The 25,770-nt window shown below is 44.2% G+C and overlaps 2 protein-coding genes across 3 annotated transcripts in view; one reads left to right on the forward strand and one right to left on the reverse strand.

Moving 5' to 3' along the window:
- LOC106581977 (beta-galactoside alpha-2,6-sialyltransferase 2) overlaps positions 1 to 6,790 on the forward strand; it is a 66,732-nt gene extending 59,942 nt beyond the window's left edge. For both annotated transcript variants that reach the window (XM_014164587.3, XM_014164585.3), the window contains exon 7: positions 393 to 6,790. In XM_014164587.3, the coding sequence (XP_014020062.1) occupies positions 393 to 640 (248 nt within the window). In that variant the 3' untranslated portion in view covers positions 641 to 6,790. The remainder of the gene's footprint in view (positions 1 to 392) is intronic.
- Positions 1 to 25,770, reverse strand: part of LOC106581978 (parapinopsin) — a 36,460-nt gene that overhangs the window by 3,997 nt on the left and 6,693 nt on the right. Inside the window, exons 2-3 of the mRNA XM_014164588.3 lie at positions 9,571 to 9,896; positions 6,985 to 7,218 (exon numbers count right to left, since the gene is read on the reverse strand). Coding sequence (XP_014020063.3) covers positions 6,985 to 7,218; positions 9,571 to 9,896 — 560 coding nt within the window. The remainder of the gene's footprint in view (positions 1 to 6,984; positions 7,219 to 9,570; positions 9,897 to 25,770) is intronic.

Here is a 25,770-nt window from a genome sequence, read left to right on the forward strand (position 1 = left end):
TCCATGTCTCAATTGTCTCAAGGTTTACATTTTTTTTAACCTGTCTCCTCCCCTTCATCTACACTGATTGAAGTGGATTTATCAAGTGACATCAATAAGGAATCATAGCTTTCACCTGGATTCACCTGGTCACTGTCATTGAAAGAGCAGGTGTTCATAATGTTTGGTACACTCAGTGTAGATCTTATTTTTAATGTAAAAAAAGTGTGATGAAAAGAACATGTCTGAATTTAAACAACTAACAGGTAGAAAGTGTGTAGGAATAACAAGGAAAAAATTGGCACAGTATTGAGACAACCTGCTTCAATTTGGGTCCCGAGGAAAAACCAGTTGAGAACCACTACGCTAGACTCTCTAACCCCTTTTTCTCTACCTTGTCGTTCTAATGACAGGTATCCTTCTGATGATGGCGCTGTGCGAAAAGGTCCACGTGTACGAGTACATCCCCTCGCTGCGACAGACAGACCTGTGCCACTACCACGAGCGCTACTACGACGCAGCCTGCACCCTTGGGGCGTACCACCCTCTGCTTTACGAGAAGAGCCTGGTGCAGCGCATCAACACAGGCCCCGAGCGAGACCTGAAGAGGAAGGGCCGCGTCACCCTCCCTGGCTTCAGCACCGTCAACTGTGACCTCTGAACTATCAACTTATGAACTGTGACCCTTAAAAGAAGCCACACGTGGAACCACCACAACCCCACAGGACTATGGGAAAACGGTGCAATAATAACCCTCTGACCTCTGGGGGAACCCGGAGGGAACCACGTAGAACAGTGGAGAACCCAAGCCATAGCCCCTCTGTGGGATGGGATCAAACCGGAGGGTGAAGGTCTAGTATAACTACATTTATGTCAGAACTTTTGAACAGAACCCAGACGGGGTGAAACCCAGCCTTCCTTAGAGGATAATGGACCCAAGACGGCCTGAAGTGACTGTATCTCCCGATCTCTGCCATTGCTGAGCTGGAAGAGAGGAGAGCTGCATAGTGTAGCAATAGATTAGTGTTATTAGATTCGTTTTTTTTATATACAGTACCAGTCAAAAGTTGGACTCAACTACTCATTGCAGGGTTCTTCTTTATTTATACTATTTTCTACATTGTAGAATAATACTGAAGACATCAAAACTATGAAATAACACATTAAATCATGTAGTAACCAAAAAAGTGTATTTTATATTTGAGATTCTTCTTTGCACACTCTTGGCATTCTCTCAACCAGCTTCATGAGGTAGTCACCTGGAATGCATTTCAATTAACAGGTGTGCCTTGTTAAAAGTTAATTAGTGGAATTTCTCTCCTCCTTAATGTGTTTGTGTTGTGTTTTCAGACAAGGTAGGGGTGGTATACAGAAGATGGCCCTATTTGGTAAAAGACCAAGTCCATATTATGGCAAGAACAGCTCAAATAAGCAAAGAGAAACGACAGTCCATTACTTTAAGACATGAAGGTCAGTCAATCCGTAAAATTTCAAGAACTTTGAAAATGTCTTCGAGTGCAGTCGCAAAAACCATCAAGTGCTATGATGAAGTTGGCTCTCATGAGGACCGCCACAGGAAAGGAAGACCCAGAGTTACCTCTACTGCAGAGGATAAGTTCATTAGCGTTACCAGCCTCAGAAATTGGAGCCCAAATAAATGCTTCAGAGTTCAAGTAACAGACACATCTCCACATCAAATGTTCAGAGGAGACTGCGTGAATCAGGCCTTCATGGACGAAGAAACCACTACTAAAGGACACCAATAATAAGAAGACTTGCTTGGGCCAAGAAAGACGAGCAATGGACATTAGACTGGTGGAAATCTGTTCTTTGGTGTCCAAATTTGAGATTTTTGGTTCCAACCACTGTGAGACGCAGAGTAGGTGAACTGATGATCTCCACATGTATGGTTCCCACCGTGAAGCATGGAGGAGGAGGTGTGATGGTGTGGGGGTGCTTTGCTGGTGACACTGTCTGTGATTTATTTAGAATTCAAGGCACACTTAACCAGCATGGCTACCACAGCATTCTGCAGCAATACACCATCCCATCTGACTTGCGCTTAGTGGGAGTAATCTTTTGTTTTTCAACAGGACAATGACCCAACTCACCTCCAGGCTGTGTAAGGGCTATTTGACCAAGAAGGAGAGTGATGGAGTGCTGCATCAGATGACCTGGCCTCCACAATCACCCGACCTCAACCCAAATGAGATGGTTTGGGATGAGTTGGACCGCAGAGTGAAGAAAAAGCAGCCAACAAGAGCTCAGCATATGTGGGAATTCCGTCAAGACTGTTGGAAAAGCATTCCAGGTGACTACCCCATGAAGCTGGTTGAGAGAATACCGACAGTGTGCAAAGCTGTCATTAAGGCAAAGGGTGGCTACTTTGACTCTCAAATATAAAATATATTTAGATTTGTTTAACACTTTTTTTGGTTTCTACATGATTCCATATGTGTTATTTTGTAGTTTTGATGTTTTCACTATTATTCTACAATGTAGAAAATGTTTATTATAAAGAAAAACCATTGAATGAGTATGTGTGTCCAAACTTTTGACTGGTACTGTATATCTTAATGTGTTTTGCTGTTGTGAAGTGTTGTTTTTCTAGAGCTCTGGTTGCTCTTCTTCCTTAAAATGACTTAAAGGACAGTCCACAGTTTTTTAATGGTGGGTGTTTTTATTATTTAAAAAAAATGTTTTTTTAATGGCTCTCATGGGGTGGTAAATTAATCTTTGAGAAAATGAGCAGTGGTCTGCACTGAATGTCTGAAAACACGTCCATACCAAACACACACTTCTGAACATGTACAAACTCGGCATACACCAGCCACACACTCCTGACAACCCGTAACAAAAACTTGAACTTTAATTAAAAATGTACCACTTCAATGACAATACAGGACACATGCTCATACATACAGGTACATGTATCTCAATACAGACATGCTGGAACTACACCAAACACTCATCACCTCAGTATTACCTAATCAAGATGGTACATTGTGTTTTTTTTAATCTACAACGATCACACATTTCTCTGTGTTCAACATTCCTTAAATGTCCTCTACTCTTATTTGATGGTGGTGTTGTCATCAGGGTTTTGATTGCTGTTGATGCTGCTGCTGCGCTTTATGCCCAGTCACTCTTTTCTCTTCTTTTCTCATCTCCCAAGCTGTACTGGACCACTTGCCAACTCATAAAGAGATTGTCATACTCCCACTTAGCTCTTTAAGACTGGCTGACTGGTTGCCACTTCAAGGGCATGCACAGTTCTGTGTCTGGTGGATAGTTGGGTACCAAACCCTGGAAAACCCTTTGGTTGCCCATTCTTTGGCCTAATCCAATACAATGATGTCCTTTTTAAGATTTGTGAACACCAACGGATGCTAGGCTAGCGGATAGGAGTTAGGGGGTAAGAGAGGACTCACAAAGCATTCTTACAACAGCTGTAACCCTGTGCCTAGTAGCCAACCGAACACTGGGTCGCCTTTCAAAACACCCAAAGACTGACCTTACACATACTGTATGATAACCATGTAACTGCAGTGTCATTGTTGTGGTTTTTTATTGCTGATTTAATTGTTTAATAGTTAAGATTTAAGGAAAGCTGTTAGTCACCTCATAGTGTTGCTCAAACCGTCCGGTGTTCTGTTAGTGGTGGGCAGGGGTAGGAGAGGTCACTAGTCAAACTCCCTTACTTTCCAGTGTCCACCCCATGCCAAAAGGGAATTGAACCAACACCCTCTCTCTGACGTCTCTTTTAAAAGCAGCTGTAACTACTACGATGACTGATCTGCCTCTTTTAAATAAATGTAATCACACCACACCTCCCACTGTCAAGGCCAAACCTCTCCCTAGGACAGTTAAATCTATGAGCACACTACAGATGTAGGATCTTAATTTGAGCCAGTTTGCTACAGCAGGAAAATAATCCTGCACAACGGGAAATGTGGATTTATTATGTGGATTATAATAACTTGACTTTTTTTGTAGGGGTTGAAATTTCAAAGTGAAAACTACAAACTTCAGAAGCTTTTTGTAAACCTCAAATACATTACAAGTTTTAAATGTCCTGCATTTCAGGACAGCTCTCCTTCAACAGGGTGATCAAATTAAGATCCTACATCTGTACACAGAATATGTGCCCTAGATAGTCAAGGGTTTCAGTCCGCAGGGCTCAGTAGCTGGACTGCCTCCCAGGCATGTCACGCTGATATGGTTTGTGGCATTCAGCAGAGCATGGTCTAGTTACTTAAGCCTACCATTCCCTATTTCTTTACCGTTCTCATTTTGACTGAATCCTCCAATATTGTTCTGAAAGTACTCTTTTGCCTGGGCTTGCAGCAGACTGCCACGGTGCGCTGCCGGAGACCTTTCCTTATTATGGCAGGGATTTGAAGCGGTAATATTTCCAGACTCATTCTTTGTCCGGCTTTAATGTCTTCCTTCCTGACTCTGTGCCAGACCTGCCTGCAGTGTGTTTCAGCTAGCTATTGTGTGTGAGAGGAGAGGGGGATCACTCATAGAGATCCTATATTGCTATATATTCTATGGGATCACTATCTGGTCATGCTAGAATGGACAGCGGAGGCTGTTCTTTCCAACCACAAATCCGCTTACAACTACTAAGCTTCACCTTTATCCGAAGCTGAGCCTCCTATAAGACCAAACAGATCATGCACTTGTTGTCAATCAGATCTGCCATCACGGCCACTGTAGTCCTTTCTGTAATGGCCAGATGGTGACCATTCCCTGGGTAAGGACAACTGGGAGGGGTTGACATTGGCAGCCATAGTGACATAATTCAAAGAAGAGATTTGTGTGTGCATGGTTTGTTTGTTTGTTTGTTTTGCGTTGTGATATTCAGGAAAGTGTTGCTGTTGTGCCCTTGCTCCAGGAACAGTACTTAACCAGGGTTGAGGAAACAAATTGATCCGTTCGTAAACATGGTAGTCAAACGCTGCTTGGAATAAAGAGGCATCTGCTGAAGAGATTGTTGTTGTAATCAAGTGATAGATGAGTGAAGAGAGACTGAACAGGAATACCATTCAGAGTTGGAGCCGTTTTTAAATGCGATTGAGCTACCTAGGATGAATGACCTAGTGTTAACAGTGCAAACCCGTCCCAACCGGTGTGACAGACCATTAGCTTGGGGAGCCAACGCAAGTATTTGAGGTTTTAGGCAAGGTTACTCAGCAGACAAGCATGGTTCGGAATAACTGTTACACCGGCACGCCAGGCAAGCAAAATATTTTGAGCCACATCTGCCATCTCATTAACACATGGCTTGAAGGAGCCAGACACACCGCTGCGTCAAATAATTTCCCAAGGCCCACCTCTCACTGAGAGATCTAACAAAGGGAAACAGAGGGGGGCTTTGATGAAACTGTCTGGAATGGACTCACACGACTATCATAAGTGTCGTCTCTGATTCATGTCCATGCATTATTATTAAAGTGTTCAAATCATTAAATGGAATTGTTACGTTTTGTGATTGACACATTGACAGTGCAACAAAAAAAAGATATTATAACTTTGTTTATATTCCAATGCACAGAGCATGCAAATCTATCCGGAGCAAGGATAAGAGTCTTAAACTGTCCATGTATGTGTACTTGTCTGGATCCCAATTAGCGTTTGCAGAAGCAGCAGCTACTCTTCCTGGGGTCCACAAGACATGACAAGTAACAAAACACTGATGGACAAGGACAGTCACACATTTTAATTACAACGATGATACACAAACAGTACAACAAAAAAAGAATACAAACCATACAACTAAAAAGTTGTCTGTACTGTGCTTTACTCTGTACTTTTCTGTACAAAAAGACACGTAAAAAAAGACCATGCTGGAAAAATATACGATTTTTCTACCAGCGTTGTGCAAGTGTATATTGTGTGCGTAGGGAAATTTTATCCGGCTGGAAACGAGAGCAGCAATTATTAGTTCCGTAGAAGCACTTCTTGATCAAATGCAATGCCTTTGGCTAAGGCATTGAAATCTTGATACTGTGCCAAATGTAATTTGTGCTGGTGTGTGTCGGTTAGTGGGTGGATATGTTTCTTATAGCAGGTATTTTTAAGGTGCTATATGTTCCCTTCAGAGGGGCGTTATAGGATAAAGATGACCAATGTGTCTGTATGGACCATAGAGAATGATAGAGGACGCTTCTTTGTATCTATCCCATTATGGCGTCTGAGCACACAGGCGGCGTCATTGAGGCCATATCCATTTGAGTTGGTATACAAACTGTAAGGGTGAAAACTGCCACCTATAGTGTGTTGTTTGAACAGATATAAAGCCAAGGTTGGCGATTTTACAGCCACCTGCAGATATGGAATGTTTGTTCGCAAGTATAATTAATTTGCTGATTGCCTCCTGATGACCTGGATGGAATTATGTGATCTTCCTTAACCCATAGGAAGTACCACCCAGTTGACTACTTCAAAATGAGGACATCTTTCGATGGTGCTGCCCATGCTAAAATAGGCTTTTGGGAACTAGAGTCCTTTTATCATTCTCTGTGGTAAGGATGGACACGCCAGGTGCATTGTGTTCAGCACAGAAATAACAAAGAGAAAACAGTTAGTTTTGGAGATCACTGCTTAACTTGATACCTCCTCCACAGTCGCTCTGTACTCTTCTTCTTCTGTCACAATGTTTTTTTAGAACTACGTTTTTCCTTTTGATTTGTCATTGCAGGTTTCTTTATTAAATTTGAATAGGTATTTAAGTTGACTGTTTGTATACAATGAAATTGTTAATTTATTGTTACCATGTAAATAAAAGCATTGTACGTGTACAAAAGATCTCTCCAGAGTTATCAATACTTAGGTCGGGATTCAATCCGTGGATTGCTGTCGGCAATGCCATTTCCGATTGAACCGACATGTGCAGCGAAAACAGTGAATGCAATCGAGAACATTGTCTTTCAAAGCCATATTATTGACATCCCAACCTCCGATTACTGACAAGAAACACACACTACCCCCCCGACTAACCTGTTTGTTCATGAAGATGTAGATGAGAGGGTTGATGACAGTGCTGCTCTTGGCCAGGAGCGAGGGCACCACGGCGGCCACGGGGGTGATGATGCCGGGCCGGCCAAACGTCGCCATCATGGCCACCACGCCGTAGGGCATCCAGCACAATATATAGCACACCACCGTAGTCAGCACCATGAACAGGATGTGGTACTCTCTCCGCCGCGCCGCTGTCCTACGTATCTTACCCACCTAGAGACAGGTGAGATGAAAGGAGAGAGTGAGTGAGGGGAGGAGACGGTATGTTTCGTCACCCCAGGGAGAGAATATAATAGTCCTTTTGCCCAAACAGAAATGTACCTGTTTGCTGTATTTATATTCTCAACCCCCTGGACATCACACACACTCTGGATGTTTGATAAATGCTTATATTCGAGAGGGAATAGTCTGTCTCTCTCTCACTCACATCCCTGCAGTGTACGTTCATTGTTCTGCCTGAGGGCCTCTCTCCAAACCCACAGAGAGCCAGTGATAATCAGTCCATCCATTTTGAGACGCTAACCTTCCATTTCAGCCATGAGACAACTGACGCTCCATTCATCTCCCCCACCCTCCCTATCAGGGGACAGCAGATAGGGAGAGAGTCCATACTCCTCCCTCCATTCTAGAGGACTAAGGCACTGACCCTCTCTCCACCCTGTTGCGCCAACACTCGAACTCTGTGTTAACCTTTTGAGCTAATGCCGAAGGCATTTTGGTCTCCCAGGCAAGGTTTAATTATCACATGTATCTGTGCCTTGAGTCGCATGCCATTTTTGCAGATTCATCTGCTGAATTTGGATTTCTCGTTGCCCTGACTTGGACCTTCTAGCACGCTTAAATGTAAGTGGGCTATTGGGACCACTCACTAATCCTACTTGTCTGAATTGCGTAAATTACGATGGGGATCTGAGGGGTTGGGCACTGGGGCTGTCTTCATAAGTCTGTCCCTATTCGGTCGTAAAAACTTGCCTGGCTACCGATCCACATCGCTCAGGTCAAATGCCACACCCACTAACGTTTTCTTCTCCACGATGAGTCTGGATTTGCTCTGAGAATGCGAACACATTCTGACCATTCTAAATGGTCCCAGAAACCGATGGCTTCAAAGATGACAGGTTCAAACTAATGTATGGAGCGATCGACAGGGCAGCATAACTAAATGTGTGATGAGTTGTCAGGCAACGTAAATACAGCTCTAATAGCAAAACAGTGGTGGACTGTATTCATTGTCGATTGGTCAGTTCTTGACACCGTGCACGGCAGCTGACTCTGGCGCTTCATGGGGATGCTGCAAGACACATTTAGTGAAAGCTGCTTATTCTTATCAGGGGAGTCCCAACAGAAGAAAGGGATTATTTAGATTTGGGATTAGAGGGGTCAGTAGCTAACACACACAACAAAATAACCCCATAATCTGTATGTGTAAGTGTGCATATATAGTGTGCATTCATGCATATACATGCTCACATGTTTCTCAGGACATTTCCCTGCGCTCACTCGGAGTGGTTTAGGGCTTTGTGAAAGCTGCTGATTGTGAGTCCAGGACTCAGTGAAATCCCACTAAACAGATTTGCATTGGGTAATCCAGCCAGCACTCAGCTAACACACTCATTCACTCACTCCTGGTCCTGATTCTATCTGAAGGGGAATAAAGTGTGATGGGTCTCCATCAGGATAGCATACACAGACGTTTCGGTTTAAATCATATCAAAGTGTAAACCATACAGTGAAACGTTGACTTACAAGCTCTTCCTCAACAATGCAGAGTTCAATTATAACAGAAGCACGTAAAAGAGAGACAAATTGGAAGGGAGAAGGAGGGAAGAGGAAGAGAAGTGTGTGAACCTACACACTGAAGAAGGCCAAAATGTCTGTGTACGCTAATCCCGATGAGGTGAGCTTTACACAACATCTTTGTGAGTGCGGACCCGTAACACTTTACTGCTTATCTGGATTCACATGTTTTACGCACCAACCAAACTTTTGGGGGAGTGCAATGGTCCTCTTTTGATTTATAAATCTGAGGGGTGAACACTTAGAGGTAGACACTTAGGGTGAAAAAGATTTAAACACCTCAAAGTAGTGGACTGAGAAAGGTCCTAAACCAAACCATCACACATCGTTTACACACGCTGGCTGGGGGAATATTTACACACCGTTGCAGCTTCACTTGAAAATGTGTTTTGGCAACATGAAACCCCTCAGAGATTTGTTCTTGGAGGGTCCTGAACTCAAGCCAAACTGCTATTTTGATTGTAAATGAAGAAACACAAAGAAATGGTGGATAAAATGACAAGGTTGAAACCACCTCCTCCAGACTCACTGGGTTTTCTAGGGGCTGATTTTGGCGTTAATTCACCACCCCAAACAACATGCATGTGCAGATGCATGGCGTACATCTTGATTAAAACATAATACGGGTTTAGTTAAGTTTTGATCAGAGTTCTGATATTGATCTCTACAGGGAGCCAGATTCAATTCAATTTGAAGGTCTCCCCAACTTGTACACACACACTCCCCTCTACCCCACCCTACCGCCCTTACCACACCCCCCACCCACACCTGTTTGACGGCCCACAGCAGCCGAAAGTAGCAGTAGACCATGATGACGATGGGCAGACCCAGACAGAAGATGAACAGACAGATGATGTAGGCGTGGGACTGAGCCGTCCTCAGGGTCCATGACACAGAGCAGCTGGTGCCAGCCCCCTCCAAGTCGTAGCTACTCCAGCCCAGCAGGGGGGGCACCGTCCAGAATATGGAGTAGAGCCAGGAGCCCCCCACAGCCAGCAGGGGCTTGCGGTAGTCAGGACCACGCTTGTTGTACAGGGTCAGGGTGCTGTAGCGGTCGTAGGACAGGACCACCAGGGAGATCAACGACACGATACCTGGGGAGGGGCAGGCACATTATTACAATTACAACATCTAACCTTTCTGTTATTTGCATGCGATGTGGAAATGTTTCTGTCTATCATTATGTGAAATGCTTCGTTGATGACGTCATAAATGACGCTAAGGAGAGTTTACTGTATGATGATGTCACTGGCGATATGCATCAGCCAATTAAAATCGTAAATTTACTTGCACGTGATAGAATGCTACATTCTACAGTGGTGTGAGGTACTTAAGTAAAAATACTTTAAAGTGCTACTTAAATCGTTTTTTGGGGTATCTGTACTTTACTACTTAAATTTTGGACTACTTTCACTTTACTTTTTACTCCATACATTTTCCCTGACACCCAAAAGTACTTATATTTTGAATGCTTAGCAGGATTGGAAAATTGTCCAATTCACACACTTATCAAGAGAACACACATGCTTTGTTTGTAAATGATGTCTGAGGGTTGGAGTGTGCCCCTGGCTATCCATAAATTTAAAAAACATAAATTGTGCCGTCTGGTTTGCTTAATATGAGCAATTTAAAATGATGCTTAGGTATATTTTTAGAATTACATTTACTTTTGATGCTTAAGTATATTTACAACCAAATACTTTAAAACTTTTACTCAAGTAGTATTTTACTTGGTGACTTTTACTTGAATCACTTTCTATCTTTACTTTTACTCAAGTATGAAAATGGGGGTACTTTTTCAACCACTCACAATGTAGCTGGTCCCATCACATGACCTGGAAGGCTACATGTTAGCCCTACACTAACCTCAGCTGACAGTGATTATTTCCCGTAACAAATTCCTCATCAGCCTATCAAAGATCTTAGGCATTATATCCACCAACCAATGGCATTTCTTAAAATAGGTCAACCCTGGCTACCAGAGGGATCATTTAAACCTACAAATTCGAGGTTAACTTTTGTTCTGTTGGTCTGTAACAAAATGTTGTGTCAATATTGCATTGATACGTCCTTGACTAGGCTACTAGTATTAGACAACATTTTCGCATATATGACAAAATCCCACATTTTTGCTTATCTGTTTCACACATATCCATGTGCTTTTATGTAAAAAAATATATAAATGATGTCCTTACAACATGTAAGTTTATCGTACATTGTAAAATAAAAATAAAAGAACCTTATGGACTTATCAAATAGCAGTGAAGTACCATTATTGCCAAATAGCATTGCTTCTGGGATGCACACATTGCTAAAGCGGATGACTTGACATTGATAGTGTGCTTTAACCATGGGTTCGAACCCCCTCGTGGCAAGCTTCTTTGCTGAGGAAAAAACTGTTCACTGCCAGTCCTTAATGGGCTCTTGAGGGCTCCCAAATGGTGCTGCGGTCTAAGGCACTGCATCTCAGTGTAAGAGGTGTCACTACAGTCCCTGTTTCGATTCCAGGCTGTATCTGAACCTCTCGTAGGAACCCAGCTCGTCCTCTCCTCTCTCCCAGACTGCCGTAGCCCACTCCAACGTGGTCCAGTCAGCAGGGAAATTACTGTGGCAACCTTAGACCTCTCGGTGGTGGGTGCTCCCGTCTGATGGGCGAAATAGAGGGAGTACTGGAGTAGGAAGCCAGGGCATTTCGATGGAGTACCGTCATACTTCTCCGGAAGGGACAGTCAGGCATCACTGACCTGGGTGGACTGCTGGGTAGGCTGGGGATTGGCTCACTGTGACAAGCCGTGGTAGAAGGCCCTCTGATAGTGGTATGAAGATCTTCTCTGGTGGTGTCGAGACAGTAGAGAATGGGGAGGACCTCCTCCATAGCCATACCCAGTTGCGCCAGGCGGTGGTGTTGGAGTAGATGTCCCTGTTCGTTGATTGTCTGGAAGCTGGTTTTATCTTCTGCTGGTTCCATGTTTTGAGGTAGTATTCTGTTAGTATACGCCAGGAGTCAGGAAGCATGTGCACAAGGTGAGTTTAATCATGAATAAATGCAGATAAACATGGTTACTTCCGGTTTGGAGCGAGCAGTCGCACTACGCTTCGCTCCACAGGTAATATTACACTTCACTACATTACAACGGCTTGATTTGTTTGATCTGAGCAATTCTTCTTAGCTAGCTACATAGCCGTCTTTGTATCAAAGATAATTGTGTAGTTTAGAGTAATTAGAGTAAATATCGAGGCTAGCTATCTTCGTCCTCCTAACGTAGTCCTCCTAACGTAGTCAACACTGCTAGCTGCTAGCTAGCTAGCCATCACTGCTAGCTAGCCAACTTTTACCGACTAGCAGCACTGTAGAAACGATTACATTACAACGTAACGACTTGATTAGTGTGGTGTTAGTGTTAGTTAGCCAGCTACATAGTTGTCTTTGCTGTCTCTGTATCTAAGATAATTGTGTAGTTTGAGTAATTATCGAGGTGAGCTAGCCAGCCGCGACGCGGCGCCAGACTTAGTCAACACACCTAGTCATCATTAACCCACTGCTAGCTAGCCAACCGTTACCGACTAGCAGCGCTGTAGATACTAATACTTTACAACGGAACGATTTGACTAGTGCAGTGTTAGCTAGCTAGCTACTTAGTTGTCTTTGTCATTGCTTGATAATTGTGTAGTTTAGTAATTACCGAGGTCAGCTAGCCAGCCATCGAGGTTAGCTAGCCAGCTATTTCCGTCCCCCGCGACACCATTTTTCCTAACCCAGCCAACTATTACCGACGAGCAGCATTGTAGAAACTAAATACATTACAAGGAACGTCTTGATTAGTGTTATGTTAGCTAGCTAGCTACAAAGTTGCTTTGTTTCATGACAAGGTGTAGTACTGAAACTATCGAGGTTACCTTGCCAGCTACACATTCAAAGTCAACAACGCAGCCACTGCTAGCTAGCCTACTCCACCAGCCAGCAGTACTGTATCATTTTTCGTCATTTTTAGTCAATAAGATTTTTGCAACGTAAGCTTAACTTTCTGAACATTCGAGACGTGTAGTCCACTTGTCATTCCAATCTCCTTTGCATTAGCGTAGCCTCTTCTGTAGCTTGTCTACTATGTGTCTGTCTATCCCTGTTCTCTCCCCTCTGCACAGGCCACACAAACGCTCCACACCGCGTGGCCGCTGCCACTCTAACCTGGTGGTCCCAGCGCGCACGACCCACGTGGAGTTCCAGGTCTCCGGCAGCCTCTGGAACTGCCGGTCTGCGGCCAACAAGGCTGAGTTCATCTCAGCCTATGCTACCCTCCAGTCCCTAGACTTCCTGGCGCTGACGGAAACATGGATTACCACAGATAACACTGCTACTCCTACTGCTCTCTCCTCGTCTGCCTACGTGTTCTCGCATACCCATAGAGCATCGAGCCAGCGGGGTGGTGGCACTGGAATACTCATCTCTCCCAAGTAGACATTCTCTCTTTCTCCCCTGACCCATCTGTCTATCTCCTCATTTGAATTCCATGCTGTCACAGTTACCAGCCCTTTCAAGCTTAACATCCTTATCATTTATCGCCCTCCAGGTTCCCTTGGAGAGTTCATCAATGAGCTTGACGCCTTGATAAGTTCCTTTCCTGAGGATGGCTCACCTCTCACAGTTCTGGGTGACTTTAACCTCCCCTCGTCTACCTTTGACTCATTCCTCTCTGCCTCCTTCTTTCCACTCCTCTCCTCTTTTGACCTCACCCTCTCACCTTCCCCCCCTACTCACAAGGCAGGCAATACGCTTGACCTCATCTTTACTAGATGCTGTTCTTCCACTAATCTCATTGCAACTCCCCTCAAAGTCTCCGACCACTACCTTGTATCCTTTTCCCTCTCGCTCTCATCCAACACTTCTCACTCTGCCCCTACTCGGATGGTATTGCGCCGTCCCAACCTTCGCTCTCTCTCTCCCGCTACTCTCTCCTCTTCCATCCTATCATCTCTTCCCTCTGCTCAAACCTTCTCCAACCTATCTCCTGAATCTGCCTCCTCAACCCTCCTCTCCTCCCTCTCTGCATCCTTTGATTTCCTCTGTCCCCTATCCTCCAGGCCGGCTCGGTCCTCCCCTCCTGCTCCGTGGCTCGACGACTCACTGCGAGCTCACAGAACAGGGCTCCGGGCAGCCGAGCGGAAATGGAGGAAAACTCGCCTCCCTGCGGACCTGGCATCCTTTCACTCCCTCCTCTCTACATTTTCCTCTTCTGTCTCTGCTGCTAAAGCCACTTTCTACCACTCTAAACTCCAAGCATCTGCCTCTAACCCTAGGAAGCTCTTTGCTACCTTCTCCTCCCTCCTGAATCCTCCTCCCCCTCCCCCCCCCCTCCTCCCTCTCTGCGGATGACTTCGTCAACCATTTTGAAAAGAAGGTTGACGACATCCGATCCTCGTTTGCTAAGTCAAACGACACCGCTGGTCCTGCTCACACTGCCCTACCCTGTGCTTTGACCTCTTTCTCCCCTCTCTCTCCAGATGAAATCTCGCGTCTTGTGACGGCCGGCCGCCCAACAACCTGCCCACTTGACCCTATCCCCTCCTCTCTTCTCCAGACCATTTCCGGAGACCTTCTCCCCTACCTCACCTCGCTCATCAACTCATCCTTGACCGCTGGCTACGTCCCTTCCGTCTTCAAGAGAGCGAGAGTTGCACCCCTTCTGAAAAAACCTACACTCGATCCCTCCGATGTCAACAACTACAGACCAGTATCCCTTCTTTCCTTTCTCTCCAAAACTCTTGAACGTGCCGTCCTTGGCCAGCTCTCTTGCTATCTCTCTCAGAATGACCTTCTTGATCCTAATCAGTCAGGTTTCAAGACTGGGCATTCAACTGAGACTGCTCTTCTCTGTGTCACGGAGGCTCTCCGCACTGCTAAAGCTAACTCTCTCTCCTCTGCTCTCATCCTTCTAGACCTATCTGCTGCCTTTGATACTGTGAACCATCAGATCCTCCTCTCCACCCTCTCCGAGCTGGGCATCTCCGGCGCGGCCCACGCTTGGATTGCGTCCTACCTGACAGGTCGCTCCTACCAGGTGGCGTGGCGAGAATCTGTCTCCGCACCACGTGCTCTCACCACTGGTGTCCCCCAGGGCTCTGTTCTAGGCCCTCTCCTATTCTCGCTATACACCAAGTCACTTGGCTCTGTCATATCCTCACATGGTCTCTCATATCATTGCTATGCAGATGACACACAATTAATCTTCTCCTTTCCCCCTTCTGACAACCAGGTGGCGAATCGCATCTCTGCATGTCTGGCAGACATATCAGTGTGGATGACGGATCACCACCTCAAGCTGAACCTCGGGAAGACGGAGCTGCTCTTCCTCCCGGGGAAGGACTGCCCGTTCCATGATCTCGCCATCACGGTTGACAACTCCCTTGTGTCCTCCTCCCAGAGTGCTAAGAGCCTCGGCGTGACCCTGGACAACACCCTGTCGTTCTCCACTAACATCAAGGCGGTGACCCGATCCTGTAGGTTCATGCTCTACAACATTCGCAGAGTACGACCCTGCCTCACACAGGAAGCGGCGCAGGTCCTAATCCAGGCACTTGTCATCTCCCGTCTGGATTACTGCAACTCGTTGTTGGCTGGGCTCCCTGCCTGTGCCATTAAACCCCTACAACTCATCCAGAACGCCGCAGCCCGTCTGGTGTTCAACCTTCCCAAGTTCTCTCACGTCACCCCGCTCCTCCGCTCTCTCCACTGGCTTCCAGTCGAAGCTCGCATCCGCTACAAGACCATGGTGCTTGCCTATGGAGCTGTGAGGGGAACGGCACCTCCGTACCTTCAGGCTCTGATCAGGCCCTACACCCAAACAAGGGCACTGCGTTCATCCACCTCTGGCCTGCTCGCCTCCCTACCTCTGAGGAAGCACAGTTCCCGCTCAGCCCAGTCAAAACTGTTCGCTGCTCTGGCACCCCGATGGTGGAACAAGCTCCCTCACGACGCCAGGACAGCGGAGTCAATCACCACCTTCCGGAGTCACCTGAAACCCCACCTCTTTAAGGAATACCTGGGATAGGATAAAGTAATCCTTCTAACCCCCCCTTAAAGATTTAGATGCACTATTGTAAAGTGGTTGTTCCACTGGATATTATAAGGTGAATGCACCAATTTGTAAGTCGCTCTGGATAAGAGCGTCTGCTAAATGACTTAAATGTAAATGTTAAATGATAAACAAAACAAGAGAAGCGTACAGAACGTGAACAAAACAATACTACCTAGTGACTGATGGCTACTGAGGGCTAGCCACTTTGAACCGCTGAGACGCCTGGTAAAACAGAGACATGAAGAGACAGAGTGGTAGCAGGAGTAGTGGCTCTACATCCTGATGAGCAGATTTAGCCTCATGTATTCCAGGCAGTCTCTCCTCTTTATTACTCATTATATGCTAAACTCTTAAACCCTTTTGGGTTGCCACACTGGCAGAACCTTTCCAGTTCAAAAAGGAACCCATCTGAAAAGGGTCTTCGAGGAACCCCTGCATAAAGGTTCATTTCGGAACCTTTTTGTGATTGGAGGGGTTCAATATATTGTCAAGATGGCAGCCTATCAGATTGGAGGTGTGGCTTATTAGAGGCGTGGCTTTCAGATAGTTATTTTTGGCCAACTGTTAGTGTAAATGTAACTCCTGTTCATCATGTTAAGTTTGTACACTTCACATATAACCTACACATAATAATAATAATATTGCTGATTACATATAGTAATAAAGTGGTAACTAAACCAACTTTGGGATTTACATAGGCTCGAGGAACTCATACAACTCAGTCAGCCTCATTGAAGTTACAAAGCTGTCAGTGTTCAACCTTAACATGTAATGACAATACAACAGAACAGATGAAAATGGCGCCAATTAGATAGGGCAGCTGTGCTTCTAGCTCCTAGGCAACTTTGCTGTATTTTGTTTTTTATGTGTTATTTCTTACATTATTAGCTCAGAATTTTTTTGGTGATATTACATACAGCCGGGAAGAACTTTTGAATATCAGAGTGGCGGTAACTCATCACCATTAGCAACATTACGACCAGGAATACGACTTTCCCGAGTCGGATCCTTTGTTCGTACCCCCCCAGGGCAATTGAACTGATTCCAGAGGCTGATTCAAAACACTGCCGCAGAGAAGATTTATTCGGAGTGGACTTCTAGTCCGACTCAGGAGGCGCACACACCACACACCGCTTCCGAGTATATTACTCGCTAATGTTCAGTCTCAGGTGGTGAAGGTAGGAAACAACACCTCGACTTCGCTGATACTCAACACTGGGGTCCCACAAGGGTAAGTACTCAGCCTTCTCCTGTACTCCCTGTTCACCCATGACTGCGTGGCCACTCACGTCTCCAGCTCAATCATCAAGTTTGCAGACGACACAACAGTAGTAGGCCTGATTACCAACAATGATGAGACAGCCTACAGGGAGGAGGTGAGGGCGCTGGGAGTGTGGTGCCAGGAAAATAACCTCTCACTCAACGTCAACAAAACAAAGGAGATGACCGCGCACTTCAGGAAACAGCAGAGGGAGCATCCCCCTATCTACATCGACGGGACCGCAGTGGAGAAGGTGGAAAGTTTCAAGTTCCTCGGCATATGGCCATCGAAATGCTAGCTATTAAAATCAGATCAAATAACAACATTCGAGGATTAGAAATCCAAGGCTTAAAAACAAGGTGTCCATGTATGCCGATGACTCAAGTTTTATACAGTTGAAGTCGGAATTTTACATACACCTTAGCCAAATACATTTAAACTCAGTTTTTCACAATTCCTGACATTTAATCCTAGTAAAAATTCTCTGTCTTAGGTCAATTAGGATCACCACTTTTTTTTAAGAATGTGAAATGTCAGGATAATAGTAGAGAGAATGATTTATTTCAGCTTTAATTTCTTTCATCACATTCCCAGTGGGTCAGAAGTTTACACACACTCAATTAGTATTTGGTAGCATTGCCTTTAAATTGTTTAACTTGGGTCAAACATTTCAGGTAGCCTTCCACCAGCTTCCCACAATAAGTTGGGTGAATTTTGGCCCATTACTTCTGACAGAGCTTATCCTGCTCCCGTTATCCCTGAATTCAGGATGTTCCATGATATCCATGTTCAGAAACAGGGCTGTTGGGGGTGGTGGAGTATCGGCTAAGGTTTCAAAACCTAAGAAGTGGTTATATATGATTATAAAATGAATGAATAAAAGTAAACGAATAAAGATAAAAGATATCCATACGATATGATGCAGGAAACCACAGAGAATGTGAGTCTCTATAAAAGATGAATCATTAGTCTGTGTGTAATACTGAGAAATACTACTACATAAAACGACATAATATGGTGTCATACTGCAGGAAAGTACGTAATACTAATAAATACTTCACAAAACTGCATACAGCACTGCATATAAATACCGAGCACTCTGTCATACTGTGTAACACTGCACTACCTACGCAGCACTACATTGGCTTCAGACCAGCAGATCAGTCGTGGTACATATGAAACTACAGCTTCTCTCTCTAAATAGTAATGATGTGTGACACTGCGCTTCAAGTTTTATTGGCGTAAGTTTCAATTGTTTTCTGTTTATTTGTCCTTATCAATGATAATTTCTCCTGACTGCGTAACTGTTTTAAGGCGTGACGTAACTCACATGGCACAAGACAGAGTTCTTTGTTCTCTGTTTAGAAGCTTTCAGAGTTTTAGTGCAGCAAATCCTCCAGCACTGTCGGGTTTTGTTGGGTTACCAGTGGTCCAAAGTTTGCTTAATTAACTTTCTGGGCATGTAAACAGTGTGCAGGTGTTCTCCTGTCTTTTTGTATGCTTTGTAATTACCCTGCACCTGAAATGCGGTATATATACCCTGAAATAAACAACCAGGATGCATCTCAGCCACTCTTTGATGGGGAGGGCTCCCACGTCTCTTCTGCCTGACCCACGCTGATTACTCACAATGCACTTTGACGTAGAGCAGGCAATAATGTCATTTTTTCGGCAGTGCCGGGTCTCCTGCTGTGCGCATTTCATTGAATTCCGCCAAAATAGAATCCAAAAAAGCTGTATTTCCGCAACAGTTGGGTGAAGGAGGTTTAGTGTCAATATCTAAGGCCATGAAATGTCATTATAGAGACTTATCTATGCCCCTGCAGCTGAGATCCCTCCGTATTGCAATGATCTGGTCGTAGCAAACAGAGATTATCCCTGCAGTGTCTGGCTGTGTGTGCTTGTTGTGTGTGTCTGTGTGTGCGCGTGTGCTTGCAATCATACGGTGTGTGTGTGTGTGTGTGTGTGTGTGTGTGTGTGTGTGTGTGTGTGTGTGTGTGTGTGTGTGTGTGTGTGTGTGACATGTAGAATGGACAGGGAATAAATTGTACAGCTGTAAAGAGCAGAGAGCGAGGGAGTGGAGAGTATGAAGTGAGACATTTTCTAATTGGTGGGGGGAAAAAGACAGTCGGAGACAGACAGTTCATGAGTTATAAATAGATAATCTCAGCAAAAAAAGAAACGTCCCTTTTTCAGGACCCTGTCTTTCAAAGATAATTTGTAAAAATCCAAATAACTTCACAGATCTTCATTGTAAAGGGTTTAAACACTGTTTCCCATGCTTGTTCAATGAACCATAAACAATTAATGAACATGCACCTGTGGAACAGTCGTTAAGTCACTAACAGCTTACAGACGGTAGGCAATTAGGGTCACAGTTATGAAAACTTAGGACACTAAAGAGGCCTTTCTACTGACTCTGAAAAACACCAAAAGAAAGATGCCCAGGGTCCCTGAACATCTGTATGAACGTGCCATAGGCATGCTGCAAGGAGGCATGAGGACTGCAGATGTGGCCTGGGCAATAAATTGCAATGTCCATACTGTGAGACGCCTAAGACAGCTCTACAGGGAGACAGGACGGACAACTGATCATCCTCGCAGTGGCAGACCACGTGTAACAGCACCTGCACAGGATCGGTACATCTGAACATCACACCTGCGGGACAGGTACAGGATGGCAACAACAGCTGCCCGAGTTACACCAGGAACACAATCCCTCCATCAGTGCTTAGACTGCCCGCAATAGGCTGAGAGAGGCTGGACTGGGGGCTTGTAGGCCTGTTGTAAGTCAGGTCCTCACCAGACATCACCGGCAACAATGTCGCCTATGGGCACAAACCCACCGTCGCTGGACCAGACAGGACTGTTAAAAGTGCTCTTCACTGACGAGTCACGGTTTTGTCTCACCAGGGGTGATGGTCAGATTCGCGTTTATCGTCGAAGGAATGAGCGTTACACCGAGACCTGTACTCTGGAGCGGGATCGCTTTCAAGGTGGAGGGTCCGTCATGGTCTGGGTCGGTGTGTCACAGCATCATCGGACTGAGCTTGCTGTCATTGCAGGCAATCTCAACACTGTGCGTTACAAGGAAGACATCCTCCTCCCTCATGTGGTACCCTTCCTGCAGGCTCACCCTGACATGACCCTCCAGCATGACAATGCCATCAGCCATACTGCTCGTTCTGTGCGTGATTTCCTGCAAGACAGGAATGTCAGTGTTCTGCCATGGCCAGCGAAGAGCCAGGTGCCTTGGTGGAAGAGTGGGGTAACATCTCACAGAAAGAACTGGCAAATCTGGTGCAGTCAATGAGGAGGAGATGCACTGCAGTACTTAATGCAGCTGGTGGCCACACCAGATACTGACTGTTACTTTTGATTTTGACCCCACCTTTGTTCAGGGACACATTATTCCATTTCTATTAGTAACATGTCTGTGGAACTTGTTCAGTTTATGTCTCAGTTGTTGAATCTTGTTATGTTCATACAAATATTTACACATGTTAAGTTTGCTTCAAATAAACGCTGTTGACAGTGAGAGGCCATTTTTTTTTTTGGCTGGGTTTATGAGTTTGGCCAACTTTAGACATGAATGCCATATTGCTGCTTCTGAAAAGGTAATACAGTTCAGAAGCTTTCCTAATGAGCATTTGGATTCTTGCTTGGTTTAAGATTTTTTTAAATATTGTCCAGAGCCGCTATCAAGGCTTACGTAAAATTGTGTCTAATCATTAAGTAATAACAAACATTAAGGCTTTTTGGTAAAATACTTAAAGGCCTAGTGCAGTCAAAAATGTGATTTCTCTGTGTTTTATACATATATATTTCCACACTATGAGTTGGGAGTAATACTTTGAAATTGTGAAAATTATGATAACGCCTTTTAGTGTAAGAGGTGTTTAAAAAGACCACCTGAAATATCAGTCTGTTTTGCTGGGATGGGTTTTTGGCCTGCCTTGTGAGTTAATAGAGCAGTAAGATGGAGAGTTACAAACCTCTCTGCCAATAACAGCTAGTTTTCAGTCTTCCCCTCCCCCCTCAGACCACTTCCAGACGGTCCTAGCTACATTTACATTTTCATTGAAAACAATCATAGTAAGGTACTTAATTTGTACCCAGGAATGTTATGATATTGAGATAAAAAGGCCACTCTGGCTCATCCATTGGCAGTGTGTGTGTGTGTGTGTGTGTGTGTGTGTGTGTGTGTGTGTGTGTGTGTGTGTGTGTGTGTGTGTGTGTGTGTGTGTGTGTGTGTGTGTGTGTGTGTGTGTGTGTGTGTGTGTGTGTCTCTCTCTCTCTCTCTCTCTCTCTCTCTGTGTGTGCGTGTGCGCATGTTTGTAAGCGGACGCACACAAAATCCTCATCATGATTCTGACCCTGACTCTGTGCCCTGACACTAACCATGACAGATGCTAGAGGGGACAGCAGTGTCTGCAATATTCAAGTCCATACAGAGAAGAAGAGAAAAAAGAAAGAGAAATGAGAGAGGGAGAGAAGAGAGAGGGAGAGAAGAGAGAGGGGGAGAAAAGAGAAGTGGAGAGAGAAGAGAGGGGGAGAGAAGAGAGAGGGAGAAAAAAGAGGGAGAAAAAAGAGAGGGAGAGAGAAGAGAAGAGAGGGAGAAAAAAATGAAGGGGAGAGAAGAGAGGGGGAGAAAAACGAGAGGGAGAGAGAAGAGAGGGAGAAAAAAGAGAGGGGGAGAGATGAAAGGTAGAGAACAGAGGACAGTGTGTACGGCTCTGTACATCACTGGGGGCAGGCTTCCTGCCATCCAGGACCTCTACACCAGGCGGTGTCCAAGGAAGGCCCTAAAAATTGTCAAAGATTCCAGCCACCCTAGTCATAGACTGTTCTCTCTGCTACCGCACAGCAAGCGGTACCAGGGTGCCAAATCTAGGTCCAAGAGGCTTCTAAACAGCTTCTACCCCCAAGCCATAAGACTCCTGAACATCTAATTAAATGGCTACCCAGACAATTCTTCTTATTCTTACTCATCTTTTTTTAACTGCATTGTTGGTTAGGGGCTCATAAGTAAGCACTGTTTCACTGTTGTATTCAGCGCATGTGACTAATAACGTTTGATTTGATTTGAATTTAACTATAGATCATGTTCCGTGGCATGCTAGGAGTTTGAGCCACTACTTTAACCAGTTCCCCCTGTGAGAACCCGTCAAACACAGACAGACATGTTACAGTAGTGAGAGTAGACAAGTCGCCACTACTTTAACCAGTTCCCCCTGTGAGAACCCGTCAAACACAGACAGACATGTTACAGTAGTGAGAGTAGACAAGTCGCCACTACTTTAACCAGTTCCCCCTGTGAGAACCCGTCAAACACAGACAGACATGTTACAGTAGTGAGAGTAGACAAGTCGAAAAAGCAGCCAGACCCAAAGATATGTTCACTGTGTTTAGAGAACGTCCAATCAGTCACAGTGGAAGTGAGAATAATGAGAAAGATGGATATAACAGAGAATATTCCTTATATAATGGTATTCTGGCAGAATGAGATATTCCCTGCTTGTTTGAGTTAGATAACGTGTATGTGTGTGTATGTGTAGTAGATATGCAAATCAATTTCATTGCAGCACAGATCATTTGCTGCTACACTGCCTTGAACAATTTTTCAATCTCACTTATGTACTTCTCTCTCCAATTTTGTGTTAAGGAATATCTGACACATATTTTTTGAACATTATCGCAGAAGGAAGTCAAGTCCACCGAAACATGAAAATATGAATCTGAGGCAGCAGGTATACACACTGGCATGTGGAGAGCAGAGCAAGAAGAAAGTACATTTGAATAATTATGTAAACAACTGCCTCCTAGAGAACTACATTCAACATGAGGAATTCAATGTATTTGCCCTACAGGAATGCCTTTCTACTTTAATTAGAATTTACTCTTCCATATAGTACCTCTCCCACTCCAATACTGTGCATTGAAATTGCTATTTTCTATGCTATGCTCCCAAACAAAAAAATTCTCATTCAGACTTGTTCACTTCACTTGCCATTTGTCACCTCCTACCAATGATATTTTATTCAATGGCTGACTGGATCATAGTACAAGTATTCACGTGTTTCGTACCTCCAAGTTGTCACGGTTGGAGGGAAGGGAGCAAGGGCAGGACTGAAAGGAGCAAGGGTAGGAAAACAGAGAACAAGGGCAAAAATGAAGGGAGCAAGGGCAGGAATGAAGGAAGCAAAAGCAAGAATGAAGGAATCAAGTGTAGGAAAAAAGAGAGCAAGGGAGGGAATGAAGGGAGTAAGGGAAGGAGTAAAGGAAGCAAGGATGGAATTAAGGGGAGAAAGGGCAACAATGAAGGGAGCAAGGGAAAGAATGAAGAGAGCAAGGGAAGGACTGAAAGGCGCAAGGGAAGGTATGAAGGGAGCAAGGGCAGGAGAGAATTGGGAGTCCTCTATTTGGAACCCAACCTAGCCCTTTGCCAGCAGAGAAAGAGACTGCAGTCTGATTGTTAGCTAATCAATATTCATAAAGCACTGCCCACAGGAGGCTCCTCATAATCTACAATTCTTTCCACATTAGCATGCACACACAGCAAATTCTCCAGTCTTAAATCAACACTGAAAGTGTTAAATTTAACACTGGTCCAGTGTCTATACGGTTCCATACTTTTCAGTGTTAAATTAACACACTGCTTAGTGTAAAGCCTTTAGTGCTGAGCGATTTGTGCTTTTTGAGGTGGGTTCAGTTTCGGTTCGATTATTTTTTTTAAATCACGGTTTTTCAATTTCGGTTTCGATCATTTTTTTAGACATGAAATGCTTCTTTTTTTTCATGGAAATTCCAAAGGCCAAAATAACGAGAATTCAATTGCCAAAACATTCAAAATATTCCATAGTCTCTGTCAGGTCCATATGGGTTACACATCACTAGAAAAATAGGAAATTACTATGAAATAATCCAACATTTCAGTTGTGTATATTACTTACTTTTTTTGATGACGTATTATTTTTAATTCCTAATTTCTTTTTTAAGTCATCATCTCATCTCTGCTCAGGCAGTAGCAGTCTGTGTAACGCCCTGGCCATAGAGAGGTTTTTTTTTGTTCTTTATTTTGGTTAGGCCAGGGTGTTACATTGGGTGGGCGTTCTATGTTCCTTTTTCTATGTTTTGGTATTTCTTTGTTTTGGGCCGTGTGTGTGGCTCCCAATCAGGCACAGCTGAAGCTCGTTGCTGCTGATTGGGAGTCACACATAAGGAGCATGTTTTTCCTTTGGGTTTTGTGGGTAATTGTTTCTGTTTAGAGTATTTTCCTAACAGGACTGTTTGCTGTCGTTTTTGTTCATTTTGTAGTGTTCTCTTGCTTTTTTGAATTACAATTCTAATGATGAACACATCCTCTGCTGCACCTTGGTTCCCTCTTACAGACAGCCGTTACAGACTGCCAGCCAGACCTAACGTAATCTATGTGTTCCCTATACTGTACTGTCTTTAGTCAACCTATTTAGCTAGTTTGCCTAAGTAGCCTATGCTGCAGAGCTGTTTGACAAAATAATTTTAGCAGTTCTTCAAAGTAGATGAGGTATACTTTTATGAACTGTCTCTGTCCCTCTTGTTGTTGTGTTGTGTAGATTCCTCTCTCATGCGGTATGTGTGTATCTAACCTAACATAGCAGACGTAAAAGTGTATCTGTCCAGAGATCTGTATATAATAATATGACATTGATTTTGTCTAACAAACCTGGGTTAATGGAAACCTGCCTACTGATTGTCCATTAAATAGGCAGATGTCATGCATGTGTGTAGAAACTGACCAAGGCGCAGCGTGAGTATCGTTCCATATCTTTATTATATTGTGAAACTTAGCCAAACAAACTATAAACAAAACACAAACCGTGACGACAGAGGTGCAACATGCACTAACTCAAAAATAATCTCCCACAAACACAGGTGGGAAAAACAACTACGTAAATATGATCCCCAATTAGAGACAACGATGACCAGCTGCCTCTAATTGAGAATCATAAAAAAACATAGAAAAAAGAAACTAGAGCACAACATAGAAAAAATAAACTAGATAAACCCCCCAGTCACGCCCTGACCTACTCTACCATAGAAAATTAGAGCACTCTATGGTCAGGACGTGACAGCAGAGCTGATATATGTATACATCTGTTAAAAAAATAAATGTAACTTTTTTTTTAATGGACATTCCCTTCAATATATTACAGGGAAGGTCCGTAAAAATAATGGAGAAAAAAAACTTTTAACAGATATATATGACCGACTGGCTCAAATCGGTCTTATGTAGCAAAATTTGAAATTGTGTTTATTACATTGGATAAAAGCAGAGACTCAGAGCTACAAAGTGGTATATCATACACTACAGTTGAGGAACAATGGGAAAGTAATTCTGCTTTGAAAGTTGATAAACTTGTAAACTCACTTTTGAGAAAATGGCCATTGAATGTTTTGGTACCTACTGGGGAGCTCTCCTTTGTCTTCACCTATTCAGCATTGTTCACACCCTCTTAAGCCAGGCCCACCCATGTCTTTAACGATTCACATGGGAGGTCGTGTGCTACACAGTGAGTAAGTGTAGCAAAGATTAAGACTAAAAGTGGTAAAAGTAGTAGCCTACAATAAGGAAAAATTCCAGGTAAACAGAAA

Source organism: Salmo salar, chromosome 21 (assembly GCF_965601325.2).
Source record: "Salmo salar chromosome 21, fSalSal1, whole genome shotgun sequence".
Taxonomy (NCBI): Eukaryota; Metazoa; Chordata; class Actinopteri; order Salmoniformes; family Salmonidae; genus Salmo; species Salmo salar.